This window comes from Micromesistius poutassou, assembly GCF_964030765.1.
Source record: "Micromesistius poutassou genome assembly, chromosome: 6".
Classification (NCBI taxonomy): domain Eukaryota; kingdom Metazoa; phylum Chordata; class Actinopteri; order Gadiformes; family Gadidae; genus Micromesistius; species Micromesistius poutassou.
Window position 1 is genome coordinate 11,995,824 of NC_140276.1, and position 18,639 is coordinate 12,014,462.

Below are 18,639 nucleotides of genomic sequence, written 5' to 3' on the forward strand. Positions count from 1 at the left end.
GGCATTGTTCTAAACAAGGTGATGATAACCCAGCTAGAAGTTCGGAGTAAGATGTGGAGCTAGCCAGGGTGCTGATAACCCAGCTAGAAGCTTGGAGTAAGATGCGGAACTAGCCACAGTGCTGATCACCACTGTGGAAACAAGAGTGTGGCTAATGGCGCTAGCCAGGTTGCTAATCTCCCATCCAGCCGAGGGTCTGATATGCCCCCTGAAATGGAGCGGTAGTGGAGCTATCCAGGGTTCTGATCTCACAGCTCAAACCAGGCAGAGCTTAGCTAATTGAGCTAGCTAAGGGGCTACCAGGGAGTCTGCCGTTTGGCAAATTGTTACAAGCAGCCAATCGTCTGCCGCAGCACACCTCGTTCAGTCTTTAATTGGAAGATGTAAAGTCCCCGGGGATGACGGAGCGTAAACAACAACAAGGATTAACTTGTATAAAACATTGATTTTTAAAAGCAAGGATTAATGTCATTCTGCCACTTTTTTTTCTGTGGGATTTGGGATTTTTAGAGAAAATGTTAAGCGAAATGTCACAGAGCATTATGATGAATTGGACAAATTTATGGATTAATGCTTACTACTACTGGTTCACTAATAGCAGCCAGATTTGTGAATGTCCAGTTAATGTGTCTAGTATACAAAGTGGAGTTTCTTCAGAAATACTGCTCTAATGTTTATGTATTGTGGCATAGCATCTTGTTTGTTCAGGTGGCAAGTGATGATGGCAGAGAATTTGAATAAATATATATATGACAATATATCAATTGAATAGTAAAACGTTGATTAGGGAAAGTAGCATTAGATAACCAACAGCCTTGGCTGACTCAGATGCAGCAATACCACAAGCTGCATTCCTGGGATGGCTGAAAGAAGTAGTGGCATCCTTATCTTTCGGCGTGCCCTCAAGGATGACAATCTTTTTGGTGGATCTGGGGGATGAGCGGTACAGGCAATTTGGCTGACTGGGATTGTTGGGACCATTCCCGTTGGCGAGTATGACAATAGTGGAGCGGCTGGTACTATGGACTAAACCATTCCCACTATTCTGTCCACCATCCCTACAGATGGCTCTTATTTGGTCGAGAGTGGCACTGATGAAGGTGTTGGTCCATTTACAGAGATTGGTAACGGTCTGTGAGATATTTCTGGAGAGTATGACAGAATCACACTAGTAGTTGTCACCCGCGGGATGTGATGTTGGACTTTGAACTTCTTGTACCTCTCCTTTTGGGAAGGATTGAGAGCTGTGGTCGAGAAGACTATCAGCAGAATACCCACATGAAGACTCATCATTCTTCTGGAGGATGAACCCTTCTGAGCCGACCCCTGGACTGGATTAACTGATTACGGAATACGGATATTGCCCTTACGGGGGTGGAGGACCCTTATCCACCTTGACTTTGAATACCTGGGTAAATAAAGCAACCTAACATTTAACTGCTGTGTGTGTGTGTGTGTGTGTGTTGGTTTCTGTTCGACTTGGTGGTATGGAAACCCCACCCCCCCGGGCCTGCTACACCAGATTGAAAAAAAAAAAGTGTTAACAGATGAATAAATTATGGTTTAAAGTTGCTGTTATCTGATCTCAGTGGTTATACAGCCTCCCTGTCCTTTAAAATGTAAACTGCATGCACTTTTACAACGCAGACATTAGACTAGACGGGATGTACCCAAAAAGTGAATGCAAGGAGCATTTATGGGTACAAGTTGGGAACCGGCCTACTTTACATATTTCAAGGGTGCTGAATCCAAAAAAAACGGTACCCGAGCGAAATTTTGAGTTTTTGACCTTCTAATTTGCATATCAAAATGGCCGCCAAACTGCCTATCTTGCTCAGTCGTTGGACCATTTTCCCCAAGTTTTTTTGTAAGTAGGCAATTAAAGATGATGAATTAAGTGTCTAGATCTATAGTCTGGGGTCAGAGCAAGGATATAGTGGAGGCTCAGTGCCTTTTTTATGTATATATATATGCAAAATACCAACTTTTAAGGTGAAATTAAGCATTATTTGTGTCATTTTTTAAGGCCGACATAAATATTCAGTCAATATCACTCTTAAATGTTCCCAGTGTATATATGATATGCGATGTATTCCATATTACATAATAACTAAGAAAAACACCATTGCAAGTTGTCTGAGAATTCATTTTTTTATGCAAACAAAGCATAATGCTCTTAATTCAAACATCGAAAAACCCAAGTGAATAGGGAAAAAAAAAACATGAAACTTCCCTTGAACAGTTCTACAGATCACATCTTGTTTCTGTATATTTTCTTTCATGTTTCTAGCTGAATTGCTTTGCTTTCATCTGTCTTCTTCTGTAAGTTCCATAGGTCACTTGTTTTGGTAAATTGTTTTTATACCTTTCTAGTTTGCTTGTGTGCCATTTGTCTTTGGAATTTCATTTTGATTAGTATTTCTTTCTGCAGTCCTTTTCCAAGTTCTTTGGTTACCCATTGCCTTGGTATGCTTGAGGACTACAACTCCACATTTAAACAAGGACATTGGTCATCACTCTGACATGTACACATTGCAGTGCATAACAGCCCCGATTTTCGGCATTTGCACTGGCGTGTTGTGCATTGTTTTTTACAGGCACACCTGATCATTTCCAGGCAACTTTCAGGTATTGGGTTCTGTGACATAAGAATGGGCTGTAGTCCTGAATCACCATCTTTCCATCCCATGTCCAAGGGTGAAGGAAGCTCAGGTGTGGCATAGTGAGCATTTCTCCAAACCATTGCCTGGTAGTGTACTCTCAGCAGATGGAAGTGGAGCGCATCGCTTGTAGGCGGCATTGCTTCTGGTTTACCTGTCCTGGAGAAAAGTATATGCCTTGCTGCATCAACAGAGTCTGTTTTATGCACATCATATATTCTGCAGACAAAAGCCTCTGAAGATCTTTGAGTCTCCTCCGTGAGATCACCAATTCCGAGGTTGCTGAGCAATTGATGGTGCATTTTCCAGACTTTCCATGATGTACTTTTGGTGTGACTTGCAATGTATGATGTGGTATCACAACCAGTTAGTGCATGAAATGCTACAAGGCTTGGTGCTGAATCCTTTGGCAGTTTGTTAAAAACAGCATCAATTGGTATATATTGTGGCTTCCTTGTGGTACCAGACAACAGCCAGAGTTTTTTACATGCTACGTGTGGGAAATGGGAAACGAGAATCACAAGTACATCAGTGTCTCTAGATGACACGACTACTGTGTCTGACTGGCAGTGCACTGCATGTAATACCAATCGGGTATCTGCCTCTTCGTGTGTGGCTCTCAGATGAGTCAGGTTGGTTGTTGCTTTTGATGACCTAACCTCCGTCTCTTCGTCTCTGAACCCACCAGCAACTACTATCTCTTTATCATCCGGTGCCTGAGCACATAGTTCTTCAGAGAGTAGATTGGCAAGATCAGCTTTGTTGTCAGGGAGGGACAGGAAATTGGTCCAGTTTTTTGGAAGAGGCACATCACGACCCTCAACAAGTCGTCTGATTGGTTGAGCTGCTTTTGTGCATCGTGTCCTGGTAGCACCCTTGATGGTCTCTTCTCTGTATCTGTCAAACACAACGTCTATCCTTTTATAGTAACATCCTGCTTTCAACACTGCTCTGACAAATGTGTCGGCCAGATCCCCAAATGTTACTGCTTTGTCTGGCTTTCCAAGGGCAACCACAAGTGCCTGTCCATCTATGATGAGACAAGATGACATGTCGGGAAGTTCAATAGCCTCAGGACAGACTATGTCTTCAGTTAACTTATTTACTAATACAGACTTGTTTCCAGTGCGAAGTGTCCCATTCATTTCAGCAAGGGATATGGGAACTGGCAGAAGCTCGTGTTTTAGGACAGCTGGTAAGTCAACTGGACGACCTGCCTCATAGGCCGTAACAAGGCGTTTGAGAATGTTTCGGTCAGCCTTTATGACAGTTCTGTTGTCTTTGATTTTAGGATTTTTGGCCACTTCATACAGAGATGCAAATGTTTTAGCTTTGCTCTTATGTAGGGTTGCATGGATTGGGACCTCTGGTTTATCTTTGTCCTCAGGAACAATCATCCTTTTCTCAATGAATGAATTCACTTTTTCTTGTCCTAGGTCTTTGGCAGAAAGTAATGAGCTTTGGATAGCCTCTGTGGCAACGTCTTTCGTGGCGAGATTTTGCAATGAGCCTGAGGAGACTGAATCAAACACCTTGAACCCTTTGAAGACTAAAACCAATGCCATTTCGTCTCTGTTGTCTCTCTTTTCACGGGATTTGGTAGCTTCATTGTGGACGTAGGTTTTCTCAGGTGTGTTGCTGAACATCAAATGTGTCTCTTCTGCTACATGGGACCTCATGTTGTAGGAGAGTGTCCATCTGGAAAGGGCTGAAGGTGTCTTAGTAATGCCAATGATCCCCCCTCCTTTTTTCCCTGTTCCGTTGATCCACTCCATTGCTTGGTCTGGATCGACCTGGTTGAATCGTTGATCGGACCGCTTCACAACAAAGTTGCCTCTTTGGAACTCAGATAGTACAGGTTCTGGGAGTTGGTGCATCTCAGCAATATACACTGGCCCCCATCTTGCATAGTTCAGGTGGTCATATCGCATGAAGTACGGCAACATCCAGCTGAAGGAGTGAAGATGAAGCTCCCAGAGTCCATCACGCTGAGCTTGTGTAAACTGCAACAGTGTTGAGACCATATCCATGTAGTTCCACCAGAAGACAAAGTTGACATCTTCAACTGGTATGGCCCTTTGAGGATATACCACCTCTGTTGACACATGTATTTTTGATAATTCCTCCCCCCAAATCTAGCCCTGTCACAGCAGTCACTCCCCAGCATCCATTGCCCTATGATAGCTTGTTAGCTAGCTAGCTAGCTTATTATTATTAACCTTTATTTAACCAGGCAAGCAAATTAAGAACAAAATTCTTATTTTCAAGTGCAGCCTGAAGGGGAAGGGGGAGGGGAGTGCTAAAAGTGAAACAAGGTTAATAAATTACACAGAACAATTCTATATAATACAGTACATACGATATAATCAATAAAATACAATACAATACAGAGCAATTAATCAATGGAGCATGACAAGAAGCCTGTTAGCAAGTGCAGGAGTCAACTGTAATTTGTAGTAAATTTTGTTTGAAAACGGAGAGAGAGGTGAAGACAGAAAGTTTAAGTGTGTTTTGTAAGGTGTTCCAGTCAAAGGCTGCAGCGAACCGGAAGGCACTGCGTCCGAAGACGGTGCGGACTTTGGGGATGGAGAGAAAGTAGGGGGATTTATGCTGCCACAGGGCTATGTTTGGGTTGGAATTATAAGAAATAAACTTGTATCAACAGAGGTGGTCATCTTTAGGGCACAACTGGAAGAAAAAAAAACTAGCTAGCTGTTTTTTTCCCCTCCAAAACTGTTAGCTAACTGTTAGCTAGTTTTCTCCCAGTTGCTAGCCATCTCAATATCATTGAAATACACAATTTTGACCCACTATGGTTGAAAAAGTATCATTTTGGATAAATAGGGTTAACAAGCTCAATCAATAACTAAGGAATATTGACATTTTTGTCTAAAAAAATCAAAAAGCAGGAAACTTACCAAAGCGTGTGAAACTGTTACGATCCTCTTTGCTGTTAATTCACCTCAGGCAAAGGGTCCTCAGCGATGGGACTGACCATGCTATGTACTGATCTAAATATTCAACTTGGTACGTTTCATGGTGGTCTCTTTTTGAATATTTTTTTCCCTATTCACCTGGGTTTTTCTCGTCTTAGAATTTAGAGAACAAATGCTTAATTTGCAAAAAAAACAAAAAAAAAAACATGAAATCTCAGACAACTTGCAATGGATTTTTTTCTTTGTTATCATATAATATGGTGTACATCATATGTCATATCAACAGGGAAAATTTCAGAGTAACTTTTATTTAATATTTATGTCGGCCTTAAAAAATGACACAAATAATGCTTAATTTCACCTTAAAAGTTGGTATTTTGCATATATATATACATAAAAAAGGCACTGAGCCTCCACTATATCCTTGTTTGACCCTTGACTATCGATCTAGAAACTTAATTTCCTCATCTTGATTGCCTACTTACAAAAAACTAGGAGGAAATGGTCCAATAACTGTGCAAGATGGGCAATTTGGCGGTCATTTTAATATGCAAATTAGAAGGTCAAAACCTCAAAATTTCACCCGGGTACCGTTTTTTTGGACTCAGCACCCTTGAAATATGTAAGGTAGGCCGGTTCCCGACTTGTACCCATAAATGCTCCTTACTTCTTATAAAAGGCCTTTTTTCTGAAATCCGTCTAGACTACATAGCCAACAGACAACAGCCAAAGGCTTAAATTGTTATGGGGACAGGACGAGGGGACCCAAACTCTTGACACAGGGAGGCAGAGATGGGGTGAAAGGAAGTGGGATTTATTGGGACAAGGGGTAACGACAAGCCGGGGCTAGGCAAGCGGTAGTCAGGCAGGCGAGGATTCGGTAATGGGCAGGCAGTCAGGCAGGCAAGGGTTCGGCGACAGGTTGGCAGAGTGAAGGACGGAGAACTAGAGGAGAGGGAAGAGGGTTACAAGGAGGGCAGGGAAATGGAACAAGTCTTAGTAAGTGCTGGTAGGACCGATACGAACTTAGGAGTTGTAAATGACGAACTGGCGCCGGCTTATTGGAGATCCCCGGCTGAAGTAGGGAATGGAGATTACAGATTGCAGACAGGTGTGTCGGGAGAATGAGGACCAGTGGCGAAAAGCGGCCACTAGATGGGGGTGTTGGACCGTGTAGCAGGACGTGGCGTAACATAAATACCTTTTTGTTAAAGGCTAAATAATCCTCTTGCTTTCTTCTTTGAGAAACCATGTACTGAAAATGAAAATTAGATAAATAAATGTAGTTTACATTAAACAGATTTCTTTAATTGTATTCATTGGAGGAATGCAATCATCTGTTCTGTGTACAGTGCTGAGGAGTAACTAAACATTGGTAGGTACTGTATACCTATTCCTTATATAGATGTGAGTTAGAACTTTGATACCTTTTGAACTTTTACACCTACATTTGTCTGATAAACATGATGGGGAGAGGGGAACTGGCTGGTTGGCTATGGGGGAAACTAGGAATTGTTGGAATATATTGATGTTATGGTTTGGACTTTTCTACTTGCGTCGCATTAACAGGATATGTTTGTGGACAATTGACATTGTTAAAATATGAAATGAATGTAAAGATTGAAGAAACAAACAAGGCAACAGGCACAAGCCAATGGATTTTCTAAAAAGAGGAGGCAACATATCAGTTATGATTTCACAAAACATTTGTTTATTTTATTTCCGTCACCAGGATTCCTCTAATGCATAGGGTAGTTTGAGTTTTTTTTTGTTTACTTTAAAGTCCAGGTCACATTTCAAATCAAAGATTACTACTACTCTACTCTATCAATATATATGATGAATTGTATTGCCTTTCATTTGTAAACTGCATGGATTGGTTTTACCAGACACTGGCATGCAAGAAAGGACTATTTGGGAATGTAAATATTGTTTTTAAATAATTATTAAATGTGTATTATGTTTGAACATAGCTTTCTAATGATATTATGGTAAATATTTTCTTTGCATAAATAACAAAATGTTATATTAAGTTCTGAAGCCTATGTCATATTCAGCCATGATAAGCACGAAAAAAGGTATAAAAAAGAAAGAATCAAACAACATACCATAAATATATATCAAACGATCTACCAAAGACAAAACTACTCACACGATCAACATGATGCTTTTATGTCATATTATACGGAGAAGGAAGTGATGCCTGAAATTGTTTACGCCAGAAGGGACGATACAATCAGGATAAGATTACTTGCCTAATAGTTCCACACAACCTCACATTTCCTTCAATCAATTGTAAAACAGACAGAGAAAAATACAAATTATTTTTAATTGTGTGTATTTGTGTAATTATTTATTAGCATGATCACTAAAGTTAATTCAGTGGCCTTTACGCTATGTCTCCATAGGCCTATAGTCTATAGCCTACACCTATTTAATAGCCAAAAGTGCGATAAATATTACTACTTTAGAAACTATGAATCAATCTCACATTGCAGAGGTTATCTGAATTTGATTGTCATCTATAAACCCATATGATTGATCCCAGCATTTTAGATGGATCCCAGCAATACAAAATGTTGTTTCTGGTAAAATCAGTGTAACAAAGAAGAGCTTAATACTGTTGCTTCCAGAATGCCGCTAGAGGCTTGAATCAGAAACTGCACACTGTGAACTAAGTTTAAGAGAATTTATTCTTGGCCATTGAAAAGCTTACATAATACATCAATATATTCTGCAGAACAGAGACAAAACGTGTCAGGCCCGACTGTCCCTCTGTCCGGGAGAGTCAGCTACCTGACGGTCCTCCACGTCAAGCCTGAGCTCCACACATCATCACCAACACACAGTTGGTTACTGCTCCATGGGGACCTCCTTCCATCAGTCTCCTCCGGCTGTTCTTCTCCACTGTGCATGCCGATGCCTGAGACGCAGCTGGTTACTTAATCAGAGCGCTGTTCTGCAACTGGAACCCTCCCTTATACAAAGTTGTTTTTTGGCCTTGCACACTCACAACCTTTTTGTCTTGTAGCCCTTCATACATTACTCGGGCAAATGAGTTCAGAACTCCTTATCGATCTATGTTAAGCTTACAGCATAGCAAAAATTTAAACCTATTTGTATAATGATGACATAATTGCTATAGCATAACTTTTACTGCTTGATTGATTTTACTTCTAAAAGTACATAAAAAATCATTCTTCCCACAATACATATAATACATTTGTTTATTAATGATGAGCGCAATAAAATACAGTGGCATGTAAACATTATTTATCGATAAAGAAGTGCGATAAAGTGTTTTTCCTCCGTGGGTCCTGGCGATGGAGATGGGGCCTAGTGCTGGAGATCTGCAGCTGGACACTATTGGGCAATGGTGGTGAAATCAACAACTCCCATGTTCTGACGCTTCTTCAGGCCATTAGCAAACTATGTATTTTGTTATTGTTTTGATTGAAAGATCCCTAGCTGTAGGAGGGATACAGCTGTAGAAATGACCAATACCTTAAAAAAGATAGTAGACAAATCAGTTTTTACCTCCTGAGAAAAATGTTCTACTAACGCAGCAGGTTTGATCTTGTATTTAAAACACTGAATTCCACATGGCATAATGTGAATGTATTGCTACAGAAAGAATATGATGATTTCACGATTCATGATGCCCATCCCATTGTTGATTGACTGACACTAGGTCCCAACTGTCATCAAGTGATCTTGAACATTTCTCTTTAGCTACCTCCGTAAGATATTATCTGAACTACAATGTTTCCGAAGAAATATAATGCTCCCATGAGCTGATATCCCTGGCAGTAAAATACGAAAGCATTGAAAGTGTTTCTTTTATTTGATGATGAAGTGCATTACAACTCACTCGTCAAATCAATTCTACAAGTATGCAGTATCTCTATCCAATGTGTTGAACATAATGCACTGGATAGCCTTGATTACACGCAATGTCAATATAACTGGCCAATCTGGGGGACCAACCCGTGTATAGGCAATTTGGATAACTGGCAGGGTTGGGACCATTCCCGTTGCTGAGTTGACAAATTACAATAGTGAAGGGGGTGGTACTTCTGAATACATTAGACCCAGTATTCCGTCCACCACCAGTACAGATGGCTTTGATCTGGCCATCAGTTGCAGTGATGAAGGTGTTTGTAAATTTACAGAGATTGGATCCAGGCTGGGTGATTTGTCTGTTGCGCATGACAGCATTACAGTCACTAGTTCTCATCCCCGGGTTGCCATGTTGGTTTAAGAACTGCTTGTACTTGGTCTGCGCTGTGGTCGAGTAGACTATCAGCAGCAGAATACCCACATGAAGGCTCTTCATCGTTTTTTTAGTTGTGGAAGCTAAAGGACAAATTCAAATTCAATTACCTTTTTCAAACAGACAACAAATTGTTTCCAGATAAAAAACAAAACAAAGATTTTAACAGATTAGTAAATTCTGTTATCAAAACATGTCAGTTGCTGTTATTTGATATCAGGGGTTATTTAACCTCTCTTTCTTTTAAAAAATTTAAACTGCATGCACTATTAAAATGCAGACCTAAAAACAGCCAAAAAAGTATGCTTAAGTACCTTTTTGTTTAATACAAAATTATCCTCTTGTTTTCTTTTTTGAGAAATCCTGTGCTGAAAATGAAAATGAACAATTATAATAAGTTTTAATATACGTTTCTTGAGATTTATTTATTGGAGGAATGCAATTACCTGTACTGTGTGCAGTGTTCAGGCGAAATTAAAGATTGCCACTGTATACTCTTTATATAGCAGTTGGGAGTTAGAACTTTGATACCTTTTGAACTTTGATACCTAAGTTTGTCACACTGGGGAAAGGGGAAATGGTTGGAAGTCTATAGGGGAAATCAGGAATTGTTAGAATACATTGATGATGTTACAATTTGGACTGTTTTACTTTTGTCAAATTTACAGGATGTGTATGTTGACAATTTACATTGTTCAAATATGAAATTCAGTGAGAGTTGTGTGAAGAAACTAACACGGCATCTGTTTATTTTATTTCTGTCTGCAGGATTCCTGTTAGTCACGGGGTAGCTTGAGGTTTTTTTTGTTTACTTTAAGGCCCAGGTCATATTTCAAATTAAAGATTAACTACTCCATCAATATGGTTAGTTGTATTGGCTTTGTAAACACTGCATGAATTGGTTTTACCAGACACATAGCAACCATGCAAGAAAGGACTATTTGGGAATGTAAACATATATATTTTTTAAAATAATTATTACATATTATGTTTGACCCTAGCTTTCTACATTGACATTGACATTATGGCAAATATTTCTTTGCATAAATAGCTAAATGTTGTTTTATGTTCTGAAGCCTGTGTCACATTCAGCCATGACAAAAACTAAAACTAATAACAATAGTGTGATCGGAGAACCCCAAAAGCACAGATCAAAAAAGCTGATCACTTGACATAGGCCTAAATTACTCCCGCAACCTTTTTTTTATTTTTATTTTTTCAAATCAGAACTTGCCAGTGGCAGCGTGAGTTCTCCCGTCTAAACATTGTGCAACACTGCCAGGATATCACAATCACTGTAATGATGGCAAAGGAGGCAGTTTAACGTTAAGTTTTGTTTATGGAGCACTTGCATAGCTCAGTAAGCGAGCAGGAAAATTGCAGTACCGTAAAAACAGCAGTATGCGCGCAAGCACATTTCAGTACCATAAAAACAGCAGTAGGCGCACAGGCACATTTCAGTGTCGTATATGAGGCTTTGATGAACGCATTGATCGACGTGTTTCAGTCACGGGGGATCCAAAGAGAAAACATAAAGAGTCTATTGGAACAGAAACTGGTGCTTGCCTGCTGTCCAGATTACATATAAAAGATATGGAATCTTCCATATCTTTTATAGATTCCCATTCCCCTGCCATTCTGTGATCGGGCCCAAAAATGCTGATCGGAGCATCTCTACTTTTAACGTCTGAGAGTATTCAAATTACATGACATGGTCCGTTTTTCAGTCATCCTAAAACCATTTCGGCCAAAAATGTGCCATTCCTCAAATGTTACTTGATTGAAAATGTTTTAATATCTCTACTATAGACATGACAAACTTTAAATAGTCCTAATTAAGATATCCTGCACAATACAATGCTCTCTATCAAAGTGTTTTGGAAGCCCTCAAATATATAATTTGAAAAAAGACTAATGTACTCTAGCATTGCAATGCTCACAAACCTGTGATGCATGATTAGTAAGAGGATTATAATCGCAATCCAACAGTATGATGCACCAAGCTAGCTAGATTTAAACAGGATCAACCTAGAATCAAGAATAGATCATCATGCATCTGTAGTACTCATATTCTTTCTGTACCATTACATTCACATTCATCTGAAACAACTCTACACCTGTTCAATATGCACACCTGCCATCCATCTCCGGTCGTCACCTTTGCCATATTTAAACCCTGGTTCTTCACCCACTCATCCCCAGATTAGTTGTTGTTTCAACCAAAGTGGTGAATATCCATTCTCGGCTTAGCGAATATAATATTACATTCATTTTGTGTAACACATTAGGTTGGAGGTGTGTCCTGTCCGCTGTTCTTGAGTGTGCATTAAATGCAAGTAGAGTAGTAAGGGATTTTGTTTTGTTAACTTTTTATTAAATACCATATTCATAGTCAGCCTTGTTTTGTAAAGTGTCTCTATCTTTCTACCAGGGGTCGTGTTGACAAGCCATTTTAAAATCTAAATGTGTGAGCTCAGTGGGCGGGTTGACTCAGATGTGTGACAGACAGATCAACTCCAGCCTACCAGTCGATGCAGGCCACCAGTCAGCTCCTCCCAGCGGGACGGACGCTCCCACATTGTGATTTCACAAAGGGATAGATTCTGAAAAGGCTCATCAACAATTACCTTGTGATAAAAATGGCAATTCATGTTTGTGAATTGGCACCACTTGCTGCCCTTCTTCCCTGTTCCCATCCTCTATTGTAATTATTATTGTAAAACAATGCCAAGCAACATCATAGGCAGCCATTGGGATCGTAAAAAAACGACCCCACGAAACCTACAATTCATTGATGGATGATGCAAATTAAAAAGAAACATTTCCAAGCGTTATTTTTATTTGTTGCATTTATTTTTAATTGCAAATTTCCCACAAAGCAGTTTGTCTAGCCGAGTTGTTAAGAGCATTTAGAACATTTTAGCAACAATTAAAATTAAGTGTCAGGGTCCTTCGTCACTATAAACTTACAAAAACCTAAATGTAAACATAATAAATGGTCGAATGATGTAGTTTGATCTGATGAAATTAAGAATTGTAATGACAAATGCACACAATGCAGGCGCTATAGCCAGTGTTGGGGAGTAACGGAATACATGTAGGCCCTACCGGCGTTACGTAGGCCTATTCAGAATACAAATTATAAGTAGGCCTAGCCTAATTGTAATCCGTTACAGTTACAATTTAAATAGTTGGTATTTAGAATACAGTTACATTGTTTAAATCAATGGATTACATGTCGATACTTCTCTGTTTCACGAGTTTATTCACTCTCTTGCTTTCACACCAACAGCGTTTAATAGTGCGCACTAAACGAGTTCGGTCCCTTGGTTCGGTACGTTTGCGTTGGTGTGAATGCAACCATCTCACTTTGGTGCGCATATCAGCCGGCCGAGACATCCCTGAAGAGGTGGTCTCGGTTCGTTTCCAAACGAACCCTGGTGCAGTGGTGCGGTTCGCTTGAGATGTGAAAGCGAACGCACCTCGGTCCGATCCAGTTCTAAAAAGCATACGCCGCTTTACGTAACAATCACCCGCTCAGCCGCGTGCATTATTTGAATTATTGTTTGATTAGCGATAACTCCAAGATGAGCAGCACATTGGATATTTGGGCAGACCCCCCACATAAAACGTACGCTGGAAAACACACATAAAAATGCCGATGCATTTAACACATTCAGCACCAGGATGAGGGAGAAGGAGTTCGACTGGTCCGCAGATCACTGTAGCCTATATCACGCTGGATATCCATGATTGTTTACTTTCACCGGCGCTTTCACCCCCTTTTTTTATTTAGGCCTAACGCTTTACCCCGCCCCAGAAACCCAAAATGATATGCTTGCTCGTCTCGATTTCAAAATAAATTTGTTTAAACCAAACCCCATTCCAGCACTGTTAAAATGCCTTGCTATTTGAGCTTTGTCAGAATCATATGATTTATAGTCTTTCATATCTTAACTTCAGCTGGCACTTTTTATCCCTTTTAGAAATGTACTGCACATCCACCATATCAGACTAGGACCTGGTTGATGGACTTCAGTGGCAGGTTTCTCTCACAGCAGAATACAGACTCTCCTGAGTCCTTTCACTTTTCTTCTTCCTTGCTTTTGTTTTCCTGCCAGAGAACTTCAACGCTGCGTAGTTCAAGGAGTCTTTCTCCCTTCCATCCTACAACAGTAAACTCTGTATTACTACCAAATGTCACTATTACTCCAGTCTGCAGTACTGCATGTGAATTCTCTTCACCAACCATAGACTTGGTTTCAACCTTACTTACAAATTGTTTTAACAGATCAGATTAGAACAAAACTTCTCACATTTTTACATTTTCATTTTTCATTCCAAAGGCATTATATATTACAGTTCTGCTAGATGATCAGATGAGGAATTTAAATATGTGTAATAAATACAATGCAATGAGTACCTGTTGTTCCTGAATCACTGAGTCAGTTGCAGCATGGTTGGATTCAATCAGTGTTCCTGAAGATAAGAACAGAACTTTTTAAGACGTTGTTGTTTGCAGCATTTAATCTTCATCCTGCACATAACTATTGTACATTTTTAAGTTATACATTTTTCCCCAAAAAATCTAAAAATCTTCCAATGTAAATCTAATGTAAACAATTAAAACAATGAAACTATATCGATATGCAGACTACACTCCATCAAAGTGGTTCAGGATCTCTCTAACCTGTCCTTTGGTCATATCAGGTCACCTAAATAGACTAGATGTGTAATGTACTGTACCTTTGCAATGCTCACAAACATTGCATTTATTTCTGGTTAGAAAGAGGATTATAATCACAACCAGACAGCAAGCCAACAGTATTCCAAGCACCACGGTTACTTTATGCCTGCAGGGTTCTAGAATCAAACAGAAAAATATATGGTCATGGTCATATATACAATACATATAATGGAATGGAAAGTGATAAAGTCACAAAAAATACTACAATATTTTATTTAAAATGAGGGGGAATATTACGATTTGTACTCCAGCTTATAATTAACCAATGTTGTAAATTATAGATAGATTATAATTAAATAAAAAATAGATATACTGGAAGTGTAAATTAAAATATATTGACCTGTTATGTCCAGCTTGGTTCCATTTCCAAACACAACTTCCCCACATGCTGCCAGGGCACAGTAGTAAGTCCCAGTATCAGAGGAGTCTACATTGTTCTTGGGGAGAGTGTAGACACAGCTCTGTGGAGCAGACGGAGGCCCAGAACTATTCTGACATTCACCACTCCTGTTTCCATTCAGGTAAATGGCAGCAGGGTGAGATGATCCAGATCTGAACCAGTACACACTGGGTTCCCCTTGGCACTGGTTACTGTGGTCCATCCTCTGGGAGGTAATAGAGCACTGGAGAGCCACAGAGTCTCCCAGCTGAGCTGGTGCAGACACAGGCTGTTGGACCACAGTCCTGTCATTGGGATCTATACAGTTAAGTACAATGTTCATCATTTAAAGGAACCAAGTAGATATATTATGGGCTGATTTGAAATGTTAAGATTTTTCCTCATGACGTAGAAAAAAGCATTGAAAAATAGATCACGTACCTCTGACAGATAAAAATGTGCCGCTCCAACTGTTACCCTCTTGACAAAAATAGATTGCTTCATCACCTTTAGTTATTGGTCTGATTTCAAGATTAAAGGCAAGAAACTTTGTTTTGTCCACTGTGAAACTTGAATTGAATGGGGCATGAACTGCCACTGATTCATTCACTTTAGAAGCGACTGTTTGAGGCACAGATCCCAGAGATTGCTTATACCAGTAAACGTTAGGTATTTTAGCTAGCTTTATAACTGCACAATGTAGAGTGACAGTATCTCCAAGCTCTGCTGTTTTCACAGACAACAAAGAAGGATCCTTTTTGGTCTCATTTGGCACTAAAAATAAAGTAGAAATAACCTCAATGAACAACTGGTCAAAAAAACTGTCCTATTTAGAATTGTAACCAATTTAGAGTTTTACTTACATGCTGCTCTCAGAATTATCATAGCAAACAATATTGCTAACATTGTTACGGTTTGTTGCTGGTATTGCACTGCACTCACTGAAAGGTTGACTGTAAAGACTACTATTTTTATACCATAGATCAACTGTGATTGGCTGGAACTTCGAGACACTGAATGATGCAAGCCAATGATCCACTGCTAGTCTACCCTAACCACTAGACTGTCCTTCCCACCACTTGACAAACCAACAACCCTCCTTTTGGACCTGCTAGATGATCAGACATTTTAATACATAAATGGGTTACTGTACCATTACATTCACCACAAAATGTGTGCCAAGGTTAACGATGATCGGTAAGGAGACACTGAAAGACACAAGCCACGATCTACTTCCTTTTCTGTGGGGTGCACTTCTCATTCGATTTTCGTCTAAACTGAACCCGAAAAACATCAGGTGTACATGCAGGCATTTTCATATTTTATCTATTTGATAAAATATGCTCACCAGATTACTAGGTTCAGCTCCATGTTTTCATTCTCCCTGTCGACATCCTTGGATATTGAAGATGCCCAACCCCTTACCAGATCCCTAATGACGTGTATCAGAATTCCCTGGAGGTTGTGTTGGATCTAAAAATACATTTAGAAACAAGTGTACTATACTAGAACTATAAACAACTTTTACTAAACATTTGGGAGGGCAATGACTTTTTCGACCTGATGTGATATATTATCTGTCATGACTCGTGTAGTATGGGGGGAGACACTGACACTGAAATCTGAGATTACAAGGGCAACAGCCAATGGGAAGAAACTGTGGCTGTGGCTGCACAGCAGGGCCGACCTCGACCCGCTGCAGTGTCGGCATCTGAGGCTGTTTGAGGAGTGCAGGTGGACGGGGCAGCGCGCCATCCACACCGGCCCCTCTCGGCCCAGCCGCCGGTGTGCCTGTCGACTGGCCAGACGTCAGGCGGCGGTGGACGGGGTCCAGGAGGTGGCTGCGAGCGGGGGCGGATGGGACCGACCCAGCACTCCCAGGGCCCTCTCCAGTGGACCCGGAACCTGGTGAGTGCCGCGTTAGTGGTGGTCCTCAACCACACCCACTTGGAAAATGCAGACTTGGAAAATGCAAACCATGCAACTTCATAGAGCTCAAACTGATTTGCCAATAGGCACACAACTGCATGTGTGTCTGTTGTTTACTGTAATAAAGAGTTAGTTGTCCATTTGTTCAGCTACTCTCTGATGACCATATTAATTAAGCATTTTGTCTTATACATAAACTATCAATTTTGACTCCTTCGCATATGCCCCCATTCTTCCCCATTAGTCTCTTCTTGGATTCTAATTTTCTTTTCTTTACTTTGATGTAGGCTTTAGTGTTACAGGGTGTTGGTGTGAGACCCTAACTGTGATTACGTGCTTCACAAGTTAGCTTTACGTATTTGTATTGTGAAATATCCTACTTCATTTATTCATTGTCCATCATACTACTGAACATCAACCAGACACAGAACTTCAAATACAATAATTTATTGATGAAAATATTTATTGTGGTCACATGCATGTGTTTGTAATATAAAGTATTTTTAGGTTTTTTATACGCTGTATTCTTCAACGGCTTTGAGCCACTCAGAATCAAGGACCGTGACTATCTTTTTTATAATCATATTTATATCTTTCAATCAAAGCAACATAACTCAATATAAACAATCAACATATATCCATAACAGGAAAATAGTCCACCATCAACATCAACAGGTCCATCAACAGCCATAGCAACATTCAAATTCATCCATCCAAACTGACATCAGAACCTGCCAATACTACATCATTCCTTTAGCCTCATGAGGTGACACCAACTCCCTGGATGATGGACTTCAGTGGCGGGTTTCTCTCAGAATAGAGACTCTCCTTAGTCCTCTCACTGTTCCTTTTCCCCCTTTTGGTTTTCCTGCCACGGAAATCCAACGCTTCAAGATATCTGTTTCCCTTTCCTACAAAATATGAGATGCGATCCCCTTCATATCAATGCGATGTTCGAACTAGTCCAGAATTCAGCAGCTAAGTTTATCTACTGGTTCTAACCACAATCGTGGCTTCTCCATTGACGTTTAAAATCCTGTAGATCTCAATTAAATCATTCTGTAGCCCCTTACGAGTCAGTGTGTGGCCTTTCTCCTCAGGCAGGGCCCTCCTTGATGTAACAAAGTCTAAGCTCATATCCAGAGGTGACTGTTCCTACTCCATCAGAGCCCCTCAGGCTTGGGGAACCATGCTAGAGGACATACGGCTAGCAGAATGGGCAACATCTTTTACCACTAGTCACTCAACTCATCACTCACAATCATGCCTTTCTATTTAATCTCTATGTACATTTACACTGTTCTGTGAAATAGTCACACACACACATATGCACACATACACACTTGTGGTCGAGGTATGAGATAGGGGCTGTGGCTGGCCATGTCGTTGTTACAAGGCAGCACCAAAAGCATGAATAGACCTTACTGAAGGCTTCAACAGGATGTGTTGCTATTGTTCTTCAGAAACATTCAATGACGTATTGTTTCCTGTCATACAATGAAGAAATTAGGCAATAAATACAAGAGAATATTTGATCTTAAGGCCCACCCACAACACTCAACAGACCTATCGGTTAATACCACCTGTCATCACGTGCATTTGTCAAAGGCTTTGTTATAAGTAATAGTAATTTTTCTCAGTTGTATTTTTTATACCAAAAACTTAACACTTACTTGAGTATAATTTCATCAAAGTTACATTACTTCAAAACCTAA

At 40.1% G+C, this 18,639-nt stretch overlaps 1 protein-coding gene and 1 long non-coding RNA gene across 2 annotated transcripts; both read right to left on the reverse strand.

Moving 5' to 3' along the window:
* Nucleotides 1–9,421: 9,421 nt before the first annotated feature.
* On the reverse strand, nt 9,422–10,392 carry LOC311344639. Its single transcript, XR_014633634.1, has 3 exons — nt 10,316–10,392; nt 10,184–10,237; nt 9,422–9,952 (listed from the first exon to the last, which is right to left on the reverse strand). It is a non-coding gene; the product is annotated as an uncharacterized lncRNA (long non-coding RNA).
* Nucleotides 10,393–13,698: 3,306 nt separating this feature from the next.
* LOC311345134 (uncharacterized protein) lies at nt 13,699–15,909 on the reverse strand. Its single transcript, XM_084469505.1, has 6 exons — nt 15,859–15,909; nt 15,437–15,769; nt 14,957–15,313; nt 14,616–14,732; nt 14,293–14,348; nt 13,699–14,036 (listed from the first exon to the last, which is right to left on the reverse strand). Exons 1-6 carry the CDS (start codon nt 15,899–15,901, stop codon nt 13,905–13,907), a joined length of 1,038 nt encoding a protein of 345 aa, XP_084325631.1. The 5' UTR covers nt 15,902–15,909; the 3' UTR covers nt 13,699–13,904.
* Between the last annotated feature and the right edge of the window lie 2,730 nt (nt 15,910–18,639).